The sequence below is a fragment of the Enhydra lutris genome, unplaced genomic scaffold (assembly GCF_002288905.1).
Source record: "Enhydra lutris kenyoni isolate GAN:26980312 unplaced genomic scaffold, ASM228890v2 scaffoldscaffold5, whole genome shotgun sequence".
NCBI lineage: Eukaryota > Metazoa > Chordata > Mammalia > Carnivora > Mustelidae > Enhydra > Enhydra lutris.
The window spans coordinates 32,776,103-32,801,602 of record NW_019154089.1 but is presented as its reverse complement, the minus strand read 5'-3'; the positions used below and the strand labels follow the sequence as shown (position 1 = coordinate 32,801,602).

General features: G+C 47.7%; 1 protein-coding gene across 1 annotated transcript; it reads right to left on the bottom strand.

Moving 5' to 3' along the window:
• Positions 1-25: 25 nt before the first annotated feature.
• On the bottom strand, positions 26-25,500 carry LOC111141145 (fatty acid hydroxylase domain containing 2). Its single transcript, XM_022493497.1, has 9 exons — positions 25,366-25,500; positions 14,495-14,542; positions 12,346-12,437; positions 12,117-12,220; positions 8,617-8,738; positions 4,165-4,370; positions 3,567-3,672; positions 3,032-3,198; positions 26-2,211 (listed from the first exon to the last, which is right to left on the bottom strand). Exons 2-9 carry the CDS (start codon positions 14,540-14,542, stop codon positions 2,055-2,057), a joined length of 1,002 nt encoding a protein of 333 aa, XP_022349205.1. The 5' UTR covers positions 25,366-25,500; the 3' UTR covers positions 26-2,054.

Here is a 25,500-nt window from a genome sequence, read left to right as displayed (position 1 = left end):
CACTCTCTCATGCTTAGCACTGGAGCATCCAAGCAGAAGTGGTTTTCCAAAGAATTCCACCATTATTTCCGTGGGCAGGTGCTTTAGGACCACTGCTTGCCTCTGTGGGCTGAAGAAGAGTCGAGAAGGTGGCAACCGGGGCTTCTGTAGGTGGATCTGGGGACAGGCAGATACCCTACTTCCACAGCCTGGTAAGGATGCTCAGAGTGGCCACTGATGGTTATTGCACGGCTGTGGCTCCCAGATGTCATGTGGTTAGGAGTGTCCGGACTAGTCAGAGAAAACATGGAAGCCCCTACTGGAATTAAGAGATCATTTTATTTTCCATGCCTTCCACTTTCACCCTCACAAGGTCTGTTGGGAATTTGGTGACGTCTCCCTTTTCGTAAGCCTCACTTGTTCAGCCAACCTCAGGGCCATTCTGTTTGGTGAAGAAGAGCACGGGCCCAGGCCCCTCTGTCAGAGCCCAGCCGCCTGGCTGCCAAAAGGTATGAGAGACTGTCAGCCTCTTGACCCTCTACAGTACCTCAAAGTCTAAAGCCCTCACGGGAAAAAAGGCATCCATTCTTCTCCTCCACATTCCTCATTCCCTACCCTGTTAAGTATACTGAAGATGGGCTGTTTCCTAAGTGTTTACTTGTAAGAATAGGTTGTGCGTGCGGGCTAGCAGCTGCGGCAGTTCAGACCATGGGTGCACCAGAAGCTAGACTTAAGCTCAGGGCATGGGTGTTCTGGGGATGGGGCCAGGCCCACCAAGGCCAGACTAGGGGATGGGGCGGGTGGGGTTTTGAAGGCCAGGGAGGACACTGGTAAGTGCCCAGTTGGTACACTGGGCAGGTCTGGAGTTGTAGCGCTGATAGGAAGGAAGGAGTCTTAGATTTGCCTGGAGACTTGGCCCTATCCAGTATTAATTAAGGTGGTTAATAAAACAACGGATGGTTTTCTTGACAGCTGAAAGTCCAAATAACAAGGATTTAGTAACTGAGAATGGTGGTCTTCAGATTGTCCTTGGGAGCTGAGGGTTCCTGACAACGTCTGGCTGCTGAGGGAAGGCCAGGCCGGGGGCTGCCGCCGCCCACGCAGGTCTTCGGTTTTGTTTCAGATAATAAGGTTCCTGACAAAGTTTCATTGGAAATAAATGGTGTTGAGACAACTGGTCAGTCATCTGGGGGAAGGAAAAGGGTTTTGCCCTTTGGTCAGCCATGTTTTTCTTGCCTTTTCTGAGAGGGTTCTAGCCCCCTCAGTTGGGTGTCCCCAAAGGTCAGGAACTCTGACCCTCCCTTCTGTGGATAAAAGGACCTCCAGCTTAGCAGGCCAGCAGGGTTTGGCCTGTGGTTTCTGTGTTTCCACATCTGGCTGAAGGTGGGGGTTGGCATGCATCTCTTTGATATCCCGGTTTTCATCCAGGGAGGGGCGCTCTGTGATAGGCTTTTTTCTTTTCATAGAGGGATGATGTTTGCAATGGGGTAGAGTTGAAATGGGGCCTGTGTTAGCTGACTGTGTATGCGTGTGTGTTTTGGAAATGAGGGTGTCCTAGCCCTGGCCAGAGTAGGATATGAGAAAAGCTTTTAGCAATAGGAAGGGGCAAAGTAATACCTTCTGGTTCCCTCACCCCCTGGCACCCGGAGGAGACTTCCCAGAGCTGGCAGTAGCTTCCTATCTCACCACCACTTTTGCATTCTCTGTGTCTTGTCTAGGTCATAAAAAGGTCATCTGGGGTCATCTTTCCCCTTCTGCAGCAAAACGACCAGGGGGACTCACCAGGACCGCTCTTAAAAGTTGTTTCTTCTCACGGGCCTCCATTCTGGGGAGCTGTTTTACCCCCTTCCTTAAGCCAACTCCTTCTTGTTCCTTCTGAGGGACAATAGGGGCAGCTGGGGGAGCCCTGGCCCCATCCTTGGCCTGCTTTTCTGGGAAGATGATCTAACCCCCTGCACCAGTGGTGCTGTCATTAGTGAATGGCTGGGGGAGCAAGTTTGGTGCAGTCAGAATGCCTCAGGCCACCGGAGCCGTCCACTGAGGGGGGACAGCCAGGATGGCCCTGGGGCCCTGTCTCACTCCATCTTCTTCAGGGCATCCGGGATGCTCTCAGACAGTGGGGTGAAGCCCAGCAGGAGGATGTGTCTCTCGTAGGCCTTGGTCTGCTTGAACACTGTGTCGGTCCCATGAAGGTGGTCCAGCACCCCCAGCACCCCATAGCACTGGTTGAACCTGGAGGAGAGAGGATGGTGCGGGAGACTGGTGTGCTGTTCTTTTCATTCATGCTAGCCTTACATTTCTAAGCCCTCCTACCCCAAACACCCATCCCCAACATGCTGATCGCCTCCATCAGAACATCCCAGGGAGTTGTGCACATGCCTGGGGCCACTCTGGACTGACAACCTACGCTCTCCTTTTGAAAAGCTATCTGACTCCGCCGCACACAAATCAGAATGTGTGGCAGAGCTTGGCTTGTTCAGGTTGGTTCAGGGGCCACCTCCATCAGAATCCCCCAGAACATTTAACTAAAACGCAGTTTGCATGTCCTGCTGCCCCACACGCTTTGATTCAGCAATGTGCAGCAGAACCCCCAAACCTGTGTTTTATCAAGGTTATCTCAGGTGATCATGGCGCTGGAGGTTTGTAGACCACACTTGCAAAAGCTCGGAGGCTTTCAGAGAGGACAGTTCCCCTTGTGAGGTGGACATGATAACCACTACACTGCAGAAATGGACAATTCCCCTTGAATTGTGTGCAGTATTCTTAGGTGTACTCAAAGGTACACCTATTCTTAGGTATACTCAAAGGGCCCAGGACCTAAGTAAAGGTTAAAAACCCACAGCTGCAGGAAGACCCAGTGTTAGGAAGAAGGAATAGAGCAAGGTGATCTGGGTCCAGCATGGTCCTTATTCTGCCAACCTCTAGAACTCTCCCTCCACTAGTACCATCACAAGGAAACTGAAGATACCTGGGTCATGTCTGCTCCTGGAATCGCCAGGAGAGAAGGTGAAGGTTATTGCCCAAGGACCCACAGTGGGGAAAGAGATCTTACTTGAGATGATGGTAGTCATGGAATTCAGGTGAAGGCAGGAAAGGTAGGTGGTAGCCACAGTGGGAAATGGTGGTGATGATGAGGGCCAAGGAGAACCACACGGTGATGGAGGACAAGTGGGAGCCCATTATTATGGGACCCACCATCACCGGCAGCATGTTGGAGACCTGCAAGGGGAGGGCTGTTTTGAAGGTGGGTCCCAGGGAGATGGAGGGGACCCAATGGGTGTCTACTTTGCCCCAGGGTGGTACCAGCAGGACTTCTTTGACTCAGATCTGGAGAAGCTGAAAGAGTTGCAGGACCTTGATTCACTGGAGTCCTTCAGCTTTTTAACTTTCAGACAAGTTACTGTTGGAGATAACTTCTGCTGGGCATCTCACAAAGCCTAGCACAGACTGGGTCAACAATAAATGGTAGCTGGTGAATGGGAAGAAGGGAGAAAGGGCCACTGTGGTCTTAATTCTCTGTGGGAGGCCTTTGGGAAGGTGCTTGGGGCCCTCTGCCCTTTGCCTCTGGAGAGGAGACCTCTACTGACCACATGCTCAATAGGGTGGGCGTAGAGAGAGATCACGCCAATGGGAGCTGTCCACTCATGGTGTTTCTTGTGGATTTTCTTGTAAAATGCTGGGTGGTGAAGGAGCCTGGAAAAATAGTTAACAGTTAATAATCTGCCAGTCTCCCTTTTCCCTTTCCCACCAGACCATGAGAAACCAAAGGTAGGAGCTAAGAGTTCCTCCTATGGAGCAAAGTTGCAAACACATTGGATTGGCACCCAGACCTGCCTTTGCGTTCTAACCCCACCTCTTATGCTGCATAATTTGGGGGTGGGTTTCTTTGCCTCTACCTCAGCTGTACTAGCTGTGGGGATGGCAGGAATGGTGCCCACAAAGAATTCAGTAAGGAAACAAATGGGGAAGCGCCCCACTGCACATGAATGCAGCGGCTTTCTTTGCTGGACGTCCTCTGTCAGTTGCCTCAAGTTGTCAGTCGTGGAACAAACAGTTGGTGTCCACATTAACTAAGAGGTGGCTTTTGAGGCCAGGTGATGTTGCTCTGAGGCCTCAATTTCCTCCCTTCCAAGTGAGCCCTGGGAGAGTGAGCAGCCAGCTGTGTCTGGGCTGGGACCAGCTCACCGGTGCGAGTAGTAGAACAGGACTTCCTCAATCAGAGTGAAGATAGCCAGCTCCAGGAGGAACCAGTGGAAGGTGGGTAGCTCTCGGCGGCAGGGGTCTCCCCACAGCTTGAGGATGGGATAGAGGAAGACCAGCATGGGCAGAGAGATCACGCACTGGTTGAAGAGAACTGTGCGGACAGACTGGCGTAGTTTCTCGGCGTCCACCTGCCCAAGGTAAGGAAGGAGGTCTTTCCATTCTAGAAACACCTTCACTGTGATCCTCTCACAGGGGGCCCTCACTCTGGGGTGGATGCTCAGTGTGACGTCTGGCCATAGCCAGCAGCCCCCAGCTGCTGCCCAAGCCCTGGAGTGGCCCATCCAGTGATAACCCTGCTTTTAGAAACTCCCTTCTCAGCAGCCTCCAAGTCAGCCTGAGCCTGTCTTCTTCCTGCCAAGTGTCACCACTGTTCTCCCCATTTCTCCAGCCAGGCCCAGACATGCTCCTGACAGGCACTGTAGGGTGCCTCTGGGGTGCTTGGAGAAGGCTGTCAACTCTCAGGTTGATACCCTTTTTCAGCCTTTGAGCCCCTCCTCATCCACAGAGGCTTGACCATATCAGGTGCAGAGATCAAGGTCCCTGCCCTCTCCTGTGGCCCAGCCTCCCTGACCAGGCCCAGAGTGAAGAGAAGGTGAGCTAGAGAACTGCCTATCCAGGTCCTGACCAAACTTCCTGTGACTTGGTCTTCCTGGTTTTCATGGTGGGACTGTCAGGATGGGGACCTGCCTGAGCACTCTGTCCAGGTTTTCTCTGGCAAGCTGGCTCCAAAATCTCTCACCCTCAATACTGGGCCTCAATACTCTAGCCAGCATTTGCCCAAGAATCAGTACCTGACCCTTCCCTTCCTCAGAGCACTGGGGCTCCCTGGAATAGCCGCATGACCACGGGTCACTTCCTGGGTCCTGACAAACTAGTTTGGGGACTGGTCAGAAGGGTTTCTCCCTGAGTTGCCCCCATGAGCTGGAGGGGTTCTGAGTGGTCGTCAGGCTTCAGCTTTGCTCTTCCTCCAGCTTTCTCCGGCACGGCATGGACTAACTGACTCGAATCCACGCTCTAAGCTTTCAGTTCCATCCCACGGTGAAGCCAGGCCAGGCCAACCTTTTTTGGGAGCACCTGTAGATGAAGCCATACAACCTTCTGGAAACCCTGACCCAGAGGAGGGTGTCACGCATGTTTACTCCTTCAGTGATTCGGCTGATAGGTCTTGAGCACCCTCGACACTGCAGGCGGTGTCCTGTGTGCTGGGAAGCAAGCATGAGCAAAACAAAGGTTCCTCCCCTCCTTGAGTTTCTATTCCTGGCGCCAGTAATCTTAAATAGAATGGTCAGGGTGAGCTTTGTGGAGATGGTGAGATCTGAACAAAGAGAGGAGGAAGGTGAGGGAAAGGAGAGCTGCAGGGGGTCTTCAGGCTAAGGGCACAGCTGGTGAAAGGCTGTCTGCACCTCTCGGGCATCTCTGACCGGAGAGGAGTGTGAGAAGTAGGAGGTGAGGCCAAAATGGTGGGGAGGCGCGAGAGCACAGACGGCCTTGTAGGTCATTGGGAAAACTGGCTTTTCATACAAGGGAAATGCGGGGTCATGATGGGAAGAGAAGTGACAAACTCTCACAGGATTACTCCAGCCACTGCGCTGACCACAGACTGGAGGAGTAAGACTAGACCGAGAGAGACGAGTGAGAACAGTCCTGTAGGCAGAAGAGAATGACCGCTCGGACCAGTGGGGGTAGTGAAGGGCGGCCCTGCCATGAACTCCCTTCCAGAATGTGGGTGGCAGACTTTGAGGGGATGATCAGAAGTTCTCTTGGGGGGGCGCCTGGGTGGCTCAGTGGGTTAAGCCTCTGCCTTCAGCTCGGGTCATGATCTCAGGGTCCTGGGATCGAGCCCCGCATGGGGCTCTCTGCTCAGCAGGGAGCCTGCTTCCCCCCTCTCTCTCTGCCTGCCTCTTTGCCTACTTGTGATCTCTTTCTCTCTCTCTCTCTGTCAAATAAATAAATAAAATATTAAAAAAAAAAAAAAAGTTCTCTTGGGGACATTCTGGATGGGAGATGTCAAAGAGGCCTTTGGCAATCCGAGCCTGGAATTCAGAAGAGAGCCCCGGCTAGAGATAGAAATCTGTGCGCTGTTGGCATATAGACTGTATTTAAAGTCATGACACTGGAAGAGAAAAATGAGGGAGTGAAGACGGAGGTGGGGAGCAAGGCCTGAACCCCAGGATGCTTAGCATTAAGAGGCGGGGGAGAAGAGGAGACACCAGAAGGGAGACCGTGAAGGAGCAGCCACTAAGATGGGAGGAGAAGCGGAAAGCCAGGTAGGAGAATATACAATACGAATGCAGAGACAAGCCCCTGTGAAGACAAGCCTGCTAGGGCTAATGAGAGGAACCTTTGAGAGCACTTGGGGTGGAGGGGGGACGGTGAGGGCCTGACCTGAGCAGGTTCACACAAGAGGTGAGATGGTGGGTTTGCAGTTATCAGGGAAATACCGGCTGAAGCACCGCAGGGGAATCTGTAATGTCTGGAACTTACTTTCGAATGGTTAAGCTAAAAATTACAGGTGCGTACGTATTTGTATTTCTACATCTACATAATGCAAATACTGTAAAATGTTTAAAAGTGGTGAATCCAGGCAACATGTGAATGAGTGATCATTGTACTGCTTTGTTTCAACTTCTGTATCTATGTTTACTATTTTTTCTAATTACAATATGCTGGGTGAAAAGAGTGGACTGAGAGGAGCTGGAAACCCTACAGACAACTCTTTCAAACAGCCTGGTTGCAGGTACTGCTCGAGGGCTGAGGTGGAGAGAGCCAGTGGGATCTTTCTTCTGCTTAGTGAAGGAGGAAGCGAGGCTCTCCTCCTCCTGGAGGTCAGGGAAGGAAGTGTTGGGGATGTGAGGAGGGAGGGGAAGATGCAAACCAGCTGTCCAGGAGAGCAGGAGAGCAAACAGGGCAGGGGGCTGGGCACCTGTGGAGGCCCACACTGTGGGAGCACCAGACCTGGAGTCTGATGAGGGGCCCAGGCTCTGTTTCCTAGTGACACTCTGACCTTGAGCTAGTCATGGCCCCTTTCTGAACCTCGGCTTTGACAGCAGGCAAAAAGACCTTCCCTGTGTTGCTCTCCAACCACTGTAGACTGTCACCATGAATGTTGTCAAGGTGGGTGATACTCTTGAGAGCTCATGTGGCCTGGGGGTGAGAGCATGAGCCCTGGGGTCAGAGAGTTGGAGCGTGTATCAGCTACCCATGTCACACCTCAGAGCCTATTTCCTCATCTGAACCATGAAGGTTAGGACAGTCCCTGGCCTTGAGCATTTACTCCGTGGTGCCTAATGAGGAGACCACACGGTCTGACAGAGACACCACAGGCTCTCAACAGCCCCGCACTGGCTTTGACATCAGCCCCAGTCCATGCCTGCAAAGCTGGACCCGGAGAAAGCCCCCGGATCGGCCGGCAGGGACAGTCTCAAATGAGTGGAGCCAGCACACGTGGCCAGTAGCTCTGGTTCAGGAAGAGGCTCTTCTGAAATCCTGGGTCAAGGGCATTATTTTTCACCCATTCTGCTTTCTGGAGTGCTGGGCAGTGGCAGAATGCCCTGATGCCGAGATGAGTCACCTAGGCACCTGGGCAGGCATTTAGAAGACGTGTTCTCTGGGAAGGGAGCCAAAGTGTGGTTTCAGGTGGAGCTGGGAAAAGAATCTGGAGTTAAGAATGAACTTGTTGCATAAGAAAAGGCTCCTGGAGGTTGTCAAAGCACAAGCAGGAGACTGGGCTGAAGGCCGGTCTAGGGGTGGGGGTGGGAGGGTTGGAGGGGTAGGAGGGGTGCGGGTGTGGGGGGAGGCTCCCTTCCAGTGCCATTAAGTGGAAGACCTGGGTACTGGGTTAGGAGTTCCCTGTAAGCAGGGTCCAGAACTGGCTTCTTGTGGATAAGCTACACACCCACAGTTGAAGTGAATGACTGGGAAGGAGGACCTGCTTGGAAAGCAGCCACCGCCCACACATCACATCTCTCTATCCATCGTGGGCCAGCCACTGTGCCAACAGCTGTCCTCCGTGTTTTCGTCATCTGGCCATGGCCGTCCCTACCCTGGCCACTGAGGGGGAAGCTGCCTGCTGTCTCTGCACTCAGCCAGGTACCAGGCTAAGCCCAACATTCTGGTTCCCAAAATGCTGATCGCAGTGCTGTGGGGCAGCGCAGGCAGGTGCAGAGCCACAGATGGGAATGAGAGGACCAGGATATTTGTCCTGCCTGGCTGGCTCTGAGATCTGGGGCAGATTATTTCCTCTCTCCAACCTTCTACACAGTACCTTGGCTCGCAGAGGCCGTGCTCTCTCCCAGGCCTGTGGTGAGCATTGTGAGTGTGGCTTTTGCTCACGCCCTCTATGCTTTGACCCGGAGAAGCCACTGCCACACTTACTGGTTCATTCTTGCCAACCTGAATTCGGTAGCGGGAGATGAAGTTAGGTTTTCCGGTTGTGTCAACCACCAGCAGAAGCCCGTTGAAGGCCCAGAAGAGCAGAACTGGTACTTGGGCAGCACCTGAGGATAGGGAGCAGAAGGAAACAATCAGGGCACTTTGGGTTCTCACGGCACATCTATTAACAGAACACAGCCTGACGGGACCAAGGCTGTGTGGTAGGCGGTCCCTTGCTGGGGAGGTCTTGGTGCTCCTGGCCAGAGGGTCTTATCTTTTTTTTTTTTTTTTTTTAAAGATTTTTATTTATTTATTTGACAGGTAGAGATCACAAGTAGGCAGAGAGGCAGGCAGAGAGAGAGGAGGAAGCAGGCTCCCTGCTGAGCAGAGAGCCCGATGTGGGGCTCAATCCCAGGACCCTAGTATCATAACCCGAGCCGAAGGCAGAGGCTTAACCCACTGAGCCACCCAGGCGCCCCTAGAGGGTCTTATCTTTAGTCCTGGGGTGACCGACTAGCTGGGGGAACTTGGCCAGGTCACTTAAGGAGTGTCTCTATTTTCTTAGTTGTAAAATGGAGACCACAACCTTCTAGGTTGTTGAAGACAAAAAAAAAAATTGTTAAATAGAAATAAAATTTATAATAAATATAAAATCCATATAATAATGAATAAACAAACTACAAATAAATTTAGGTTGACAGCTGGGAGTCTGTGCCCACTGAACACTTTATGAATTCCCAAGGGAGGGAGAAGCAGAGGAAGTGCTTGGTACAACAGGGTTCCTAATGAACACTAGACTAGGAGTCAGTCAGAACCTTAATCCCTATGACCCTATGAACTAAGCAGTGGGAGTTCAGGTATCTAGCCAGCAGTTCCCAAAGTGGAAAACTCATCTCTCAAGGCATCCTTGGTTAAACAGTGTTCATACCCACTTTCTTGGAAAGCCATGGTCCAGAATAGCCTGCTAGTGGCTCTAAGAGAAACCCATTTGACTTGGTTAATTAAGCCCAGCCTTTCCCAATCTTTTTTTACACCCAGGAACTCTATTTTCTCAGAACACCTACGAACATGATGGCCCTGTACTCGTTTGCTCAGGACAGTTTGAATTTACATCAGGCAGTCTAGCATAATTATTAACACCACCTCATCTAGTCTCACAAATGTTCCTCTTTGGATGAAAAATTGTACGGCCACCCCACCCATTCACATCCCACAGCACTGATGCTCTGCAGGATACTTTAGCAAACTGGTGATCCACACTTGCAAAATTTAGATAGGGCTTTTTTTTTTTTTTTTTTCTCCGCATCCCACTTTCCTGTAAAGTCATTCTGAGAATCTCTGATCTCTGACTATAAACAAACAAGCACTTTCTCCACTAGGATTGCCTCTTATTGGAATAACAATACAATGTTACCTAACTCTTGAACTAGTAACTTTGTCTGTGTTTTGCCGCCTCCTTCTAAATATCCCAAGGGCCAAGGGCATTTTACTTAACTCTGTGTCTCCGTATTCTTCTTCCTGTACCCTTCTTGCTCCCACCAGAAACCCCAGTGCCTGCGTCCACTGGGACCTGAAAAACACTTGGCCAGTGCTGTGGGGAAACAGGATTAACACAGCATCCTAGGGAGTAATCTGGCAGTATCCAAAGAAGAGAAGAGCAACAGAAAAGGGGGGGTTGGGGGGGGGGGAGAAAAAGAAAAAGGCCACACATGTCCATACACATATATAGCCATTACCACATAAAACAAACAAACAAACAACAAACACAATAGAACCCTTAAGGAGCCTGAGTGTCTATTAATAGGGAATGGACTAAACAGATGAGAGTATCTCTATATAACGGACTAGACTGGGCAGCTTAAAATAGTAAAGTCAGTTTAAACGAACTGACATGGAAAGATGCCCACAATCTATTCAATGAAAAAAGAATAAAAAAATAGTTGGTATTGTCTAAGTTCAACCATATATCCAATATAGACTCTTCTATATTTATACTAATTTACACATTATTTATACGACTTATACTAATATATTAACTGGTTATTTCTTGGATATGAGTGGGTGACTTTCACTTTATGCTTATTGGAATTGTCTGATGTTTATTTTTAACAACGAACATGTATTTACTTTTATTCTCAGAAAATTACATGCTTTCTTAATTTGGAAAAAAATAATGTTATGTTGGTGGTTGCCTAGTGGGCCAACCATCAAGGTAGTGCCTCCTTGTAGATCCAAAGGCTCCTGAAGGAATACAGAATAAAAGCCCCAACAAGATAAGATCTTGAACTTTTTTCCAGCTGTAACACTTAAAATTTGATCTCCTTCATATTTGCTTATCATTGGGGTGAAAGGCAATTTTCCCATCACTGTAACAAATATATATACATACATATAGATATGTATGTACATATGTATGTATATGTATCAAATGTTTTCTCACTACTTCCCCATATATGTTTGCAATCTACATTGTTCTTTTCAATGACTCTTCAATGACAGCTTGCACTGAACCTGTCATATTTAATGTTTAGCCTGTTTTCAGAGTTCTTCCAGCTGAAAACAATTGTCAAGGACATTTTATTTGTACTTTTGCTTTGTGACAACTGGCACTTTTTTTTTTATCTCCCCTTCTAGACTGTGACATAGTCTTTTATTACTATTTTTTAGAAAAAAAATTTTTTTTGAGAGACAGTGCATGCGTGGGAGGCAGGGTAAGTGGGGAGAGGAGCAGAGGGAGGAAAGGCACAGAATCCCAAGCAGACTCCTCACGGGGCACAGAGCCTGAAACCGGGCTCCATCTCAGGACTCTGACATCGTGACCTGAGCCCCAATCAAGAACTGGAGATGCTTAACTGACTGAGCCACCCAGGCACCCCTGTGACATAGTTTTTTAAATGAGATAAACACTTCATCTTAAGTATCTCTATATCCTCCATAAAAATTTGGCAGAGTGACATTAACATTCTTTGTGTGAACGAACTCGTGATTGAGGACATTCACCATTGTCGATAATGCTGATATAAATACCTGTTAAAATGTCTTTGTTCTTCCACCACATTTCCTTTGGCTTATTGTGAGTCATTCACAACATCAGTAAATATTAATATTAAGTGACCACTTGTTGTCAAGCCCCAAGAGCTAGATTACACCAGGGATGAGGACACAGTCTCACAGGAGATCGAGCGGCTCTCTGTGCTTGTGGACCCGACATCCAGAAGCAGGACTGGTACTCGAAACATGCATTCATTTTCAGACACGGTTTGTTTTTAAATTTTTCTATTTTCAGGGGGAGGGGAGTCTCAGGTTCTTTTCTTAGAAATCCTTAGGCAGCCATTTCAGACTGCCTATGATTAGCCCTCTTTGGGATTACCACTGTCATAAATGTCTTCATTCCTTGGAATAAGGAGCTGAGAAATCTCAAAGTAGAGAAGAAAACCACAGACAAAGAATTAAGCTGTGATCGTGTACCCAAACCCTAAGCACTCACGGTCTGGAAGGCTCACCTATAATGTAGAGGGCCCACTCCTTCCCTTCGAATGTCGACAGCAGCCTCTCCCACTGGGCTTGCCAAAAATAGCCAGAAGCGCCCCAGAATCTCTGAAGATGCCTTGGAAGAGAAGTCATTGAGGTTTCCGGGTGAAGACAGGAGGGTGGACAGTTTCTTACCACACGCTCCACCTCAGGACCCCCAGCACACTGTCCCCAGGTCGTGAAGGAAAGCTGGCAGCTCACCATGTGACTGAGTTCCAGAAGGCCACGAGCAAGAGAAGGCCAGAGCCCAAGATGAAAGCTGTTCTCCTCATGGAGCCCCAGAGGTGTCCCTCCTAGAGGACAAGAAAGTGTCAGGCCCCAGCGAGCCTCCTGCTGTTACAGACAGCTCACAACTAGTCCTGGCAGGGAAGATGTGGGATCAGTATCTCAACCACGTCAGCATCACACATCTGCTGACCTTTCCCCAGCTTCTGCGGGAGGCTCTTCCTTATCAAGAGCTCTGGGGCTGTATAGGGGTGTGTTCATGAAAATGAGAGTTCAAGGCTGGAGAAAGGAAGAGAATAAACCCGACTCCAGAGAAACTAGCAGTTCTGTCACCCTGAGAAGGACAGGTAAGCCTTCCCCAGCAGTGAGGCTTCAACACCACTCCTCCTGTGGAACAGAGATGCCCATTCTCGGGGCACTGGAATCACCTGGGAGCTTTTAAAAAAATCCCAGTCCCCAGATTCCTTCCCTGCCTGATTACATAAGAGTCTCCAGGGTGAGACCTGGGTCTCTCTGTTTCTTTTTTGTTGTTTTTGTTTTTGTTTTGTTTTTTTTTTTTAAAGCTCCCCAGCTAATTCCAGTGGACAGGCAAGGCGGAGACAGCCAGCACAGAAACATCTGCAGAAACTGTTCATGGGCCACACCTCTTTCCCCATCCCCATTCCCCTCTTGCTCAGGAAGAAAAAAGAACAAATGAACACATGTTCTGACTTTTAATAATTCCTCTGCTTCTAGTGGGAGGAGCCTGGGTTGCCCCTGCCCAGGATAACGAGCAGTTCTAAGGGGAAGAACGGACCCCTGGCCATCACTGGGCGGTCCCTGACCTAGTCTCCTCCAAAAAGTCTAAAGTAGAGATCATTGCAAACTTGATGGTCAAGCAAACTGCCAGATTTGGAGAAGGAAAATGCTACTGGCTGTGTCACCAATTTCCACTGTACCGTGGACAGAAATGACAAACGTCCCTTCCCTCTCCTATTTCGAAGCCCAGACCGAGTCTGCTTATATCCTTTCCCGGGAGAGAGCTGGCTGGTCCCTGCAGCTGTGTGCCCGAAGTTCTCCTGCAGTCAGCGAGCTGGACCAGGGACACAGGCGCAGGGGCGGTTGGCTGCAGGAAGCTGCTCTAACAGGACACCATGTTTTAACTCAGACTTTGGAGCTCTGAGGCAGTACGCTGTTTGGACTGAGCCGTCTGTTTACCTTCAGCGTTACCTTCTCGCACTTCTGATCGAAAGACCAAAGAGAACAAAGTTATTTTCCGTGGCCAGTGAGAAGTTTTTGAAACTTTTCAATAAAATTTTGAAAATAACAAAGTTATTTTCCGTGGCCAGTGAAAAGTTTTTGAAACTAGTGCCCCTCAGGGTCCTGAGCTCTGGAAATGAACTTTCCCCTCTCTCCTTGAGGGCTGGATGGACCAATCAGGGGAACTTGTTTTTTTAAGCAGGCCATGGAACACTCACCCTCAAGCTTGCCAGACATTTAACTCGGGCTTGGCAATTATTCCTTTTTTAGTATTCAGAGGACCCTTTTCATGAACTTTTCCAGACTCGCTAGGAATTTTTCATTTGCGTGTAATCAGATCAAGCTAAATTAAATAAAAAACCTCAATTTCACATAGAAGAGTAGCTACTTTTTTGGGGGTGAGATTGTGTCATCTCTCTCTGGCAGCCCAAGTGAAAGGACTATAAACAAGCCAAAGGTCTCTGTGCCATGCAAGAGCACAGGGCAGAAGTCAGCTCAGAAGTCAGCTGGGGTCAAGGGTTGGTTCCCAACCCCAGTTTCCAGCCTCCAGTGGGCTTCTCCTATCTCCAGAGCAGTTATAAAAAGGGGTGGTTTCAAAGGCCTGAGGGACGGGGCATTCCTCGGGGCCAGGAGACAATGGGAAGATGGCCATCAGGCTTTTTAGGTCTTCTCCTGGCGTCGTGCTACCTCGCATGGGCAAAGGAGTTGAGTTACACGGCAGCTGGGAATCCAGTGGTCTTTGCCCAGCTACTGAAATGAGCACACCACCAATGTGTCAGCAACCCCTAGACCTTGGTGGAGACCCCAGATACATAGCACGGGCAGCTATGGAAGGAGCCAGTGGCTGCCTTCTCACTAGCTCCGTGGGTGGGGTGCCGGGAGTTACCTGTTTTGGCTTGTCACTGTGTTGCATTCTTCCAGCTTCTCCCTTCATCTGGAACAAGAAAGCACCAGTGAGTCATGAGGTCATGTTCAGAGGCAACCAAGCAAGTGTAAAGACTGACTGAAGAATGTCAAGGGGAATGGCTAGGTGTAGTTTTTTAAAGCTGGCTACCGACTAAAACCATCTGGGGAGTCAGATAACCTCTGTCTGGGCTCCCACATCTGGAGATGGAATTGGTGTGGGCACAGGTAACATGAATCAGAGTTGGCAGTGGGGGACTCCATCGGCAAGGAAAGGGTTCTCTACAGGAGGAACTGTGACAAATTCTCCCCTGGAATAGCTTTACTCCCTGCCTCAGCACAACCCTGTCTCATTCAGGAGAAAGCTTTCCTCTGTACCTCCACGGCACCCTAACTGCTGATGGCCTACAGCCCCAAGGCACCTGGACTGAAGCCAGGGCCAGGCCCATGATCTGCATGGACAGCTAGTGTAACCTCTGTGAACTCAGGCTACCACACACGGGGGCTGTTTTTGTAACACTGACTGAAATGGAAGCATTTTGTAACCTGTTCAACAGGATTTGAATGAACGGTGTATTTACATGCAGGAATCATTAGACAGTGAGTCTGGAAATCTGACACCTTTCTCAAGGTTCTATCATCAATGGGTCTGTCACTTACTGGTTTTATGACCTTGGTCAAAATGTCCTCTCTGAGCCTCGATTTCCTTCACCATAAAATGAGAATAACAATGGGGTCCCCGGTTGTGTGATCTCTGCTGGGGGACTGTAACGGCCATGAGGACGGGCTCTCTGGTGTGCCCTTCCTGGGGCCTTCACACAGGACGTGCATAGCCCATGTACACTGAGGGGATGAATCAGCGGATCTGGTTCGTTGGGCCAGTGTTGGCCCAGATGGACCTCGGGAACTCCTACATCGGTCACCCGGGGATTGGTCGAAACCTGGATTTCCAGGCTACACTCCAAATCAGAGTCTCTTAGGGCAGAGGCTAAGAAACTGCATTTTGGACTCATTCCTGATGTGGTTCTGGAAGACTTCACTGTCAACCCCGGCTACGTAAGCTATGTGCTGTGGGTTGGTCAAGGGAATGGCCATCACCTGAGGTCTATGGGGCACAGGCTGGCTCTGGCAAACGTCTTCTCACTCAGTCCTGACTCCCATCCCTTCTTCTTGGCAGAAAGCAGAAGCTAGAAGTTTGCACTGCTACAGAACGGAAGTTCCCTAAGTCAACCCACTGGGGGAGATACCAACGACATCATGAAATCCAACCCACCTAATTTAATCAAACAAGCACGATCCACTGGGACCTACTCTGTACCAGGCCCCATGGCCTTTCATGGGTACTGCAGAGCACACTGGGAAAACCACAGGAAGGACACCGCCTTCAAGTTGCTCATAGTCCAGCTGGAAGCAAGCCTAGCAATACAGGCTGAAGTCCAGCAACTGAGAAGAGAATGGCAGGAAAGGCCTCAGGATGGGAGTAGAGAGGAACCGGGGGTGGAGCTGGAACAAAATTCAAGATAGCACAGGCCTATTAAAGTCCTGAACGAAAGAATTATGTTCACCTTCAGCACTACTTTTAACATTCAATGGGGCATTCATCAACACAATTAGACAAGAGAAAATAAGCAAAGGTAAAGAATTGGGAAGAGAAAGGTAAAATCCTCACTGTTTTTGGATGCAGTAGTCCCCTCCTAATTGTGGGGGATACATTCCAAGACCCCCAGAGGGTGCCTGAAGCTGCAGGTGGCACTAAACCATTCATGTCCTACGCTTTTTCCTATGCACGTATACACCTGTAATAAAGCTTAATCGGTAAGTTAGGCATAATAAGAGATTAGTCACAATAAAATAGAACAGTTATAACAAAATACTGCAATAAGTGATGTGAATGTGAGTGATCTCTCTATCTCATTCTCTCTCAAAAGATCTATGCTATTTATCCTTCCAGGCAGAAATTTTTTTGTCCGCCTTCATACTCCTCTCATTGCGGCACCCATAGTGAGGACGACGCCTGCCACAGATTTGCCTTTGCTCATTGTCACTGCAGTTTGCTCCCAGGCTGCCATGGCATCAACTTTAGGCCTTAACCTCAAGAAATTAATTGCTTGGTTTTTGGTTTTGTTCTTGTTTTTTTAAATTGCTTGGGTTTTCTGATGGGTTGTGTCTTTGGTATGCATTCTTTTTTTTTTTTTTTTTTTAAATTAACAGGCCTTTTTTAGATTTTTTTTTTTTTTTTTTTAAGATTTTATTTATTTATTTGACAGAGAGATCACAAGTAGGGAGAGAGGCAGGCAGAGAGAGAGGAGGAAGCAGGCTCCCTGCCGAGCAGAGAGCCCGATGCGGGGCTCGATCCCAGGACTCCGAGATCATGACCCGAGCCGAAGGCAGCGGCTTAACCCACTGAGCCACCCAGGCGCCCCTTTGGTATGCATTCTTGCAACTTGTGTGTGCCCTTATGAATGCCCTTTTTAATCTTGGCCTTTTCCAGTAGCTTCCTGGCATTCCTCTTAAGTGTTTTTGCAACAAACTTAAAGCGTTTCTCCGTATCTGAAACAATGCCATGGTTTCTCCAGGAAAATGGCAGCCTGAGACAGTGCCTGGATTTGGTATTTGGGTGGCTGGGGATGGTGCTTGCCCTGAGTTGCCAGCCAGCTTGATTTTGTTGAGTATCTCACTACCTGTCTTATTGCAAAGCTCTAGTAAGTGTGGTGCTAGCACATGAACAGGCAGACATATATAATGCATGAGAAAGTCCAGAAACAGACATATATAGGAATGTAACATATGATAAAAGGAAATCAATGTAAATGCACTTTGAACTAAACAGATGCTGAACCTCCTCTATGATAAGAGAAATGGGAATTAGAACTACAATGAGAGGGGACGCGTAGGTGGCCTAGTCAGCGGAGGGGCGAACTCTTGGTTTTGGCTCAGGTCATCATCTCAGGGTCATGGGACTGAGCCCGGCATCAGGCTCCTCACTCCGTGCAGAGTCTGCTTGTCCCTCTCCCTCCCGCCTCTGCTCCTCTCCTCATTCTGTCTCTCTCTCTCAAATAAATAAAACATTAAAAAAAATAAAACTACAATGACAAATTATTTCTCACCCATCAGCAGGGCAACAATCCAACAGTTGGATCACATGCTCTGCTGGTAAGGCTGAGGGGACTTTAGAATTGTATTTAGGGACTCCTGGGTGGCTCCGTCAGTTAAGTGGCTGCCTTCAGCTCAGGTCATGATCCCAGGGTCCTGGATCGAGTCCCATGTTGGGCTCCCTGCTCAGCGGAGAGCCTGCTTCTCCCTTTCCCTCTGCCTATATGTGCTCTCTCTATCTCTCTGAGAAATAAATAAAAACCTCTAAAAAAATAAAAAATAAAATTGTATTTGTTCTCATTTTTTTAAAAAGATATTATTTATTTGACAGAGAGAGCACCAGCAGGGGAGCAACAGAGGAAGAGGGACAACCAGGCTCCACGCTGAACAAGGAGCCCGATGACCCCAGCAGAAGGCAGATGCTTAACCCACTGAGCCACCTGGGTGTACCTCAATAAAGGCATTTAAATTTTAAAAGATAGGGGCACCTGGGTGGCTCAGTGGGTTAAGCCACTGCCTTCGGCTCAGGTCATGATCTCAGAGTCCTGGGATCGAGCCCCGCATCGGGCTCTCTGCTCAGCAGGGAGCCTGCTTCCTCCTCTCTGTCTGCCTGCCTCTCTGCCTGCTTGTGATCTCTCTCTGTCAAATAAATAAATAAAATCTTTAAAAAAAAAAATAAAAATAAAAAAATAAATAAAATCTTTAAAAAATAATAATAATAATAAATTTTAAAAGATAACATGGGGTGCCTGAGTGGCTCAGTTAAGCATCTGCCTTCTACTGGGGTCACGATCCCAGAGTCCTGGGATCGACCCCCACACTGGGCTCCTTGCTCGTGGGGAACCTGCTTTTCCCTCTACCTATTGCTCTCCTTGCTTGTGCTCTCTCTGACAATATCTTAAAAAAAAAAAAATGTCTTGGGGCTCCTGGGTGGCTCAGATAGTTAAGCATCTGCCTTCAGGTTAGGTCATGATCTCAAGGTCCTGGGATGGAGCCCCACGTTAGGCTCCCAGCTCAGCGGGGAGTCTGGTTCTTCCTCTCCCTCTGCCTCTCCCACCGCTGGTGCTCTCTCTGTCTCCCAAAGGAATAAATAAAATCCTAAATATATGTCTTTATTGATACACAATTCACATACTATATGATTTACCCATTGAAAATGTGCATTCAGGGGCACCTGGGTGGCTCAGTGGGTTAAGCCACTGCCTTCGGCTCAGGTCATGATCTCAGGGTCCTGGGATCGAGTCCCGCATCGGGCTCTCTGCTCTTTCTCTTCTCTCTTTCTCTCTTTTCTCTTTCTCTCTTTCTCTCTCTGCCTGCCTCTCCGTCTACTTGTGATCTCTCTCTGTCAAAAAAATAAATAAAATCTTTAAAAAAAAAAAAGAAAATGTGCATTCATTCAGCTTTTAGTATGTTCATAGAGTCGTGCACTCATCACCATGATTCATGTTAGAACATTTTCATTGTCCCAAAGGGAAACCCTGCACCCTTTACTCATCAATTTCCAATTCTTTTCTCCTTCCGCCCCGACTCTAGCCCTAAGCATCCAGTGATCCACTCTCTGTCTCTCTGGATTTGCCTATTCTGGACATTCTTGATCCCAGGGTCCTGGGACTGAGCCCTGCATCGGTTTCCTTGCTCAGCGGGAGCCTGCTTCTCCCTCTCTCTCCCCTCTGCTCATGCTCTCTCTCGCTCACACTCTTTCTCTCAAATAAATAAATAAAACCTTAAAAAAAAATTTAAAAAATCAAGATAGATGTATGAACATGAATATCACTACTGCCACTGAAAGTATTCCCTACTCCATTATTTCATTCTCCAAAGGAAGCCATGTACTTTATATGAATATACAGATGCTAAATTCTACATAGAAATTAGTGCACAGTTCTCCTCTTTGGAAGAAGTAGTATGCTTTTTTGTAACATGCAAAACAAAACTGAGGCAATCCATTTTGGTCCCTCCACGTGTGCCTTTTTGCTTCGGCTGCCGATTAAGCTCAGAGTTAAATTTAATGCTCAAATACACTTTGCGGGATTTTTTTTGATTATACAGTCCTATATAAAAAATGATGTATGTATAAAGATGTTCAATGTGACAGTTTTTAATGGCTAAAGATTAGAAACAAGTTAAATGTCCATCAATAGCTGCTGGTTAAGTAAATTATATTGCATCCAATGGTGAAACAATTTTCATCCAGTAAAGGAATAAGGCAACTTTGTGTGTACTCTCCAGAAGTATTAAGTGGGAAAAAAAACAATGCATGGAATATTTGTGTGTGTGTGTGTGTGTGTCCTGTTTAAGTGTGCATGGGATAATACATAGAATATTAGACTACTGCTGGAAGAGTATCTAAGAAACTGTTTACAATGGTGGCCTTTGGTGAGGTGAACCGGGCCACTGGGGGACAGGGTAGAAGGAAGGCTATCTTTTTACTATATGCTGTTTCCTGCCTTTCAAATTTGGTACCATGAGTATGTTTTTACCTATTCAGAAAATTACAGAACTGTTAAAAGTTTTTTTTTTTTTTTAAACATTTTATTTATTTATTTGAGAGAGAGAGAGACAGTGAGAGAGAGCATGAGCGAGGAGAAGGTCAGAGGGAGAAGCAGCTCCCCGTGGAGCTGGGAGCCTGATGCGGGACTTGATCCCGGGACTCCAGGATCATGACCTGAGCTGAAGGCAGTCGCTTAACCAACTGAGCCACCCAGGCGCCCCTGTTAAAAGTTTTTAAAATAAATTCAATGCCCATTTGTCGGAAACATTTTATTGAAGATTTGTAGAGTAATTAGCTCTCTCTTTAATTAGCTTTCCCTTTCTCAAAAATCAGATTAATTTCAATTCCTTTGAGAAGTCTGTTTCCCCTGAAAGTATAGGCCAATTTTTTCCATATTCATTCTTCAGGATAGAAAGGTCCACAACTTTCATTAGATTATTAAAGGTAACTCTGATGGAGTCAAGCAGAGAAAGACAATTATAGGGTTTCACTTCTATGTGGAACATAAGGAATAGCATAGGGGATATTAGGAGAAGGAAGGGAAAAATGAAGGCGGGGAGGAAATCAGAGGGGGAGACAAACCATGAGAGACTGTGGACTCTAGGAAACAAACTGAGGGTTTCAGAGGGGAAGGGGGTGGGGAATAGGGGTCCCAGTAGGTATTAAGGAGGGCATGTATTGCAATGAGCACTGGGTGTTGTACTCAAACAATGAATCATAGAACACTACATCAAAAACTAATATACTGTATGGTGACTAACATAACATTAAAAAAAAAAAAAAAGAACCAGTGCTTTGTTTCTTCTTCTCCTTTTTTTGCGGTGACAGGGAGGGGGAGGCAGAGGGGATCAGGAGAAAGGTTAACAACTTTACATGGTCCAAAAGAAGAGCAATAGCAGTAAAGCTTCTGGTTCTTTTTTCTACAGATCACAATTCAGAACAGTATGAAAGGTATTTATTTGTGCCGGATGGTTTCTTACCAGTTTTTACCTATTTGCAGCTGTTCTATTATATATATCCTTTATTGGAAGCTATTTCAAACTCTTTTGAGATGGAGACTGGGTCTAAAGTATAAATAAACAGAACCAGATATTAAAATTAAAAACAAGAACTAAGAGAGATGAGGATGACTGTCTGTACCATGAGACCTTGACCCTGGAAGGAGGCAACTCTGCTTGATTCCAAAGGCAGAGAGAGTCCTGGGGCACCTGGGTGGCCCAGTGGGATAAGTGTCTGCCTCCCGCTCAGGTCATGATCCTAGGGTCCTGGGATGGAGCCCTTCATCAGGCTCCCTGCTCAGCAGAGTCTGCTTCTCCCTCTCCCTCTACTCCTCTCTCCACTCATGTGCGTACTCTCTCTTTCTCAAATAAATAAATACAGTCTTAAAAAAAAAAACAAAAACAAAAACCAAACCAACCAAACAAAAAACAAAGGCAGAGTGCTGATGCCCACTGTGTCCATGAGATGGAAACTGAGTGCCACCGGACTGAGTGATGAGAGGCCAATATCTAAGTTCTACCCGGGAACCCTTGGCTCTGGGTAAACCTTCTGGCCAAAGGAAAGGTGACTGTTTATCTTCTGGTGCTGGGAAGGCCTCTTTGGCTGCAGGAGTCCCAACATATTTCTGTCCACATCTGATCTCAGTGGAGGCAAAGAAGCATTTCTGAATATGTGTTCTTTGGCTAAGCTAATACGCCCACATACTATCTCCCAAGATATTTACATAGGTGACTGACTCCTCTAAGCTGCACAACCCTATATTCTGCTGAATATTTTATGCCAAAGCAGCTTGTTTTCTGTGCCTCTCTACCTGCTGGCAGATGTGTTTTCAGTTTTAAGTGGACAGAGTCTGTGGGAAGGTTCTAGGAAAGTCCCCAAACATGGTAGGCAGATGTGTCTTCAACCACAGAAGTTCCTTAACATTGACTACCAGTAGGAATGCTCAAGTTAGAGATTTTGGCAAATAAAGCCAATGACAATTATTAATATTTAATATGTTCAGGTGCTATAATCACTCCATTTTTTTTAAAGATTTTATTTATTTATTTGTCAGAGAGAGAGGGAGAGAGAGCAAGCACAGGCAGACAGAATGGCAGGCAGAGGCAGAGGGAGAAGCAGGCTCCCTGATGAGCAAGGAGCCCGATGTGGGACTCGATCCCAGGACGCTGGGATCATGACCTGAGCCGAAGGCAGCTGCTTAACCAACTGAGCCACCCAGGCGTCCCTAATCACTCCATTTTTATTGTGCTTTCTCTCTCTGACCTTTTCCTTTACCTTTCTAAAGTCTCCCATCTAACAACTAGACGTGATCTCAGAGCCCTTCAAGTCAGATACTACCGTTTTCCACTGGAAGACATGGGGGCATAGTGTTCAGCTTCAAATTACATGGGTATTTAGTGGCAGAACTTGATTTCAGTGCTTATTATACCAACTGAGTCTGCAAAAAGTGTAGAATGTGCTGATGTTGTACATGCAGAGTGGGCATCAGGGTTGTAAAGGAACACAAAGGAATGAGATCAGCCTCTATCAGCCATGAATAATGGATTAGCTACTGTGAGCACGCGCGCCTGTGTTTTAATACCAGAGGGAAAACAGAACATGTTTTCTCTAAAATAGTAATAATTCTTTCAAGAAACCTTTACTGTATGAAGGATACAAAGGTAGCCATAGGGGATAGATACAAAGATGAATAGGAGATGCTTCTTGCCCTATTTAATAAAGTAATACTGTATAGCTTTGATTTTTCAAGTGAGAAAGTATGTAGGAGGAGAATATGAAATTGCATAGGATGGGAATGCATTTAGGGAAGAGAAAGAAAGAAAGTCACCAAAGAAAAATATTCTAATACTTCGTAACAATGAACTGATTCCCCTTTAAAGGGAATTTGATACATATTGTGAGATTATCCAAATTAGATACGTTTTAAGTATGGTTCTTTTGAAAGCAGATTATCCAAATTAGATACTTTTTAAGTATGGTTCTTTTGATTCTGACTATACAAGCTATTTATTACAGAATTCTCGGTCTAGGAAAATGATACAGTGAGGCTAAAGCTGATGTTCATGACCTTGAGAATCTGAATACAGACAAGAGACAGAACAGAGGAATGGGGTGAGGGTGGGGGTAGAGACTTTAAGTTTTTTCTGCAGCCTGACACTTTCAGATTTTTTTTAAAAAGCTTTTATTTATTTGTCAGAGAGAGAGAGAGAGAGAGGGAGAGCGCACAAGCAGGGGGAGGCTGGCAAAGGGAGAAAAAGGGTCCCCGCTGAGCAGGGAGCCATGCGGAACTCTATCCCAGGACCCTGGGATCATGACCTAAGCCACAGGCAGACGCCTAACAGACTGAGTCACCCAGGTGTCCCTCTTTCAGATTCTAGGTCCCTGAATATTCTGCATGGTTGATGAGGGTTCCCATTTTATAGGTGTAAGATATACCATCTTTACATGACTATGTACTGTTTCTTCGTAAACATACTGTGAAATTATTAGAATTATTTACTTTCAAAGGAGAAAAAAGGACAAATGAAACCTCGTTGATTGTCTAATCCACCGCTTCTATTTTATAAGCAAAGATTAGCCTCAATGAGCAGAACTGACTTACTCCAGACTCCACAGTTTCTGGGAAAATCCCGGCTTCCTGAGACTTCGCTGGGCACCGAGTGTGTGTTTGGAAGAGCACAAATTCTCTTTCGTAAGTGGGAAATGACATTGGGAGAGAGCGACCAACAGGAGGGCAAGAAATCCCACCACCTCAGCCTCTGCTCTCAGGCTGTTCATCCTCTTGGAAAAAGCTGAGCGGGCCGTCTCTAGGGGTGAGGACACTGACCGGAAATGTAGTTGCCCAGCTTAAAGCCTGTGGTGAGGAAGATTTGAGGAGCTGCTGTGACCAAGGTCTGCGCACAAGTGAGGCTGTTGTAGATGAAAAGATTCTCACTCCAGAAGACGAAATGCCCGAAAGAAAGATGAGACTCTGAGCCAAAAGACTCAGGATTGTTCTACCAAGGTTCCCTTCCCTGCCTTTTCTACGGGGTATGTGTATCATTTAAGAACGGCCTGTCCCGCCTGATAGTGTGCCTGTGAAAATGAGCCTGCCTGTTTGTTTACTGTGAGGTCCACAAACCTGCCATGTGGCAGACACTCAGTATCTGTTGAATAAAGGAAAGAAGGAGAACTGAATAAAAACCACTGTGTTGTGGTGCCTGGGTGGCTCAGTGGGTTAAAGCCTGTGCCTTCAGCTCAGATCATGATCTCGGGGTCTTGGGATCGAGCTCCGCATTGGGCTCTCTGCTTAGGGGGGAGCCTGCTTCCTCCTCTCTCTCTCTGCCTACTTGTGATCTCTGTTTGTCAAATAAATAAACAAAATCTTAAAAAAAAAAAAAAAGCACTGTATTTGCCCTCAGAAGGTGTCCAATATTTGCTTTCAAGCTATCAGCACCTTTTCCTAGGACTAAGGCCTTTTCTTTCCATGGCCAGAGGCTGAAGTTCAGAGCTTTTCCATTTTATCAAATTGATTTCAGAATTATGATCTCTCAACGTAAGAGATGTGGTTGGAACTGCACATGGAACTGAAGCAAACCACAGTCTGGATCCTGTCTTGCTTGCCTGAAGCCCCAAAGGCCCGTATGAGCCCCTGGAAACTACCAGCCTTATTGTTCATCCCCATCGACGCCGCACACAGACTGCATCCTCTCACCCAGGAAGCTTTGTGGGAGTCCTTCCCGGGAACTACGGAACGGCCAGTAATTCTGAAACCACTGATACATCTTTGTATGTGGCAACAAGACAGCTTGGACACGGTTGCCCATGCCCAAGCTCACACCTTGATCTTGTTTTAAGACTTAAAATTGGCTATGTGCCTTCCAGGTGATCCGACAGGTCAGAGAAGCAGTTTGTGGCTTCCCCAACAGACTTGCAGTTGGCTTTTTCCTCTTCGGAGTTCTGACTTGAGAGTTTGCCCTTTATACACAGGGTTGTGAAGCCAAACCCTGACCATCTGACAGGACAGACTGTCAGGTGCTAGCCGGACAAGAGGACAGAGGAGGGGATGGCACAAAGGCAGTCTGCAGACATCAGCAAGGGCCTTGTCGGAGGCTCTGGGCAGCAAGAAGACTGCCCAGATCAATGATCAGAGGCAAATCTCACCTGTTTTGTACATGGAGGAGGACAGAGAGGGAGCAGAGGGGAGAAGAACGCACTTTATCTTTCTTTAAGGGAACTCGGAAGCGCCCAGACGGTGGCGAACAGCTCCCTCCCCGGCAGTTCCCGCTCACCTCTGCAGGGGCCGGTGTCCCAGCTCCTCCGAGGTCCCGGTCCACAGCCCACGCTCGCCTCCCCTTCTCCTCGGCCCCTACCTAGGCGGCTGCTGTCACTGCGCGGCTCCCCACCCTCGCGGCTCCTCGGTGGCT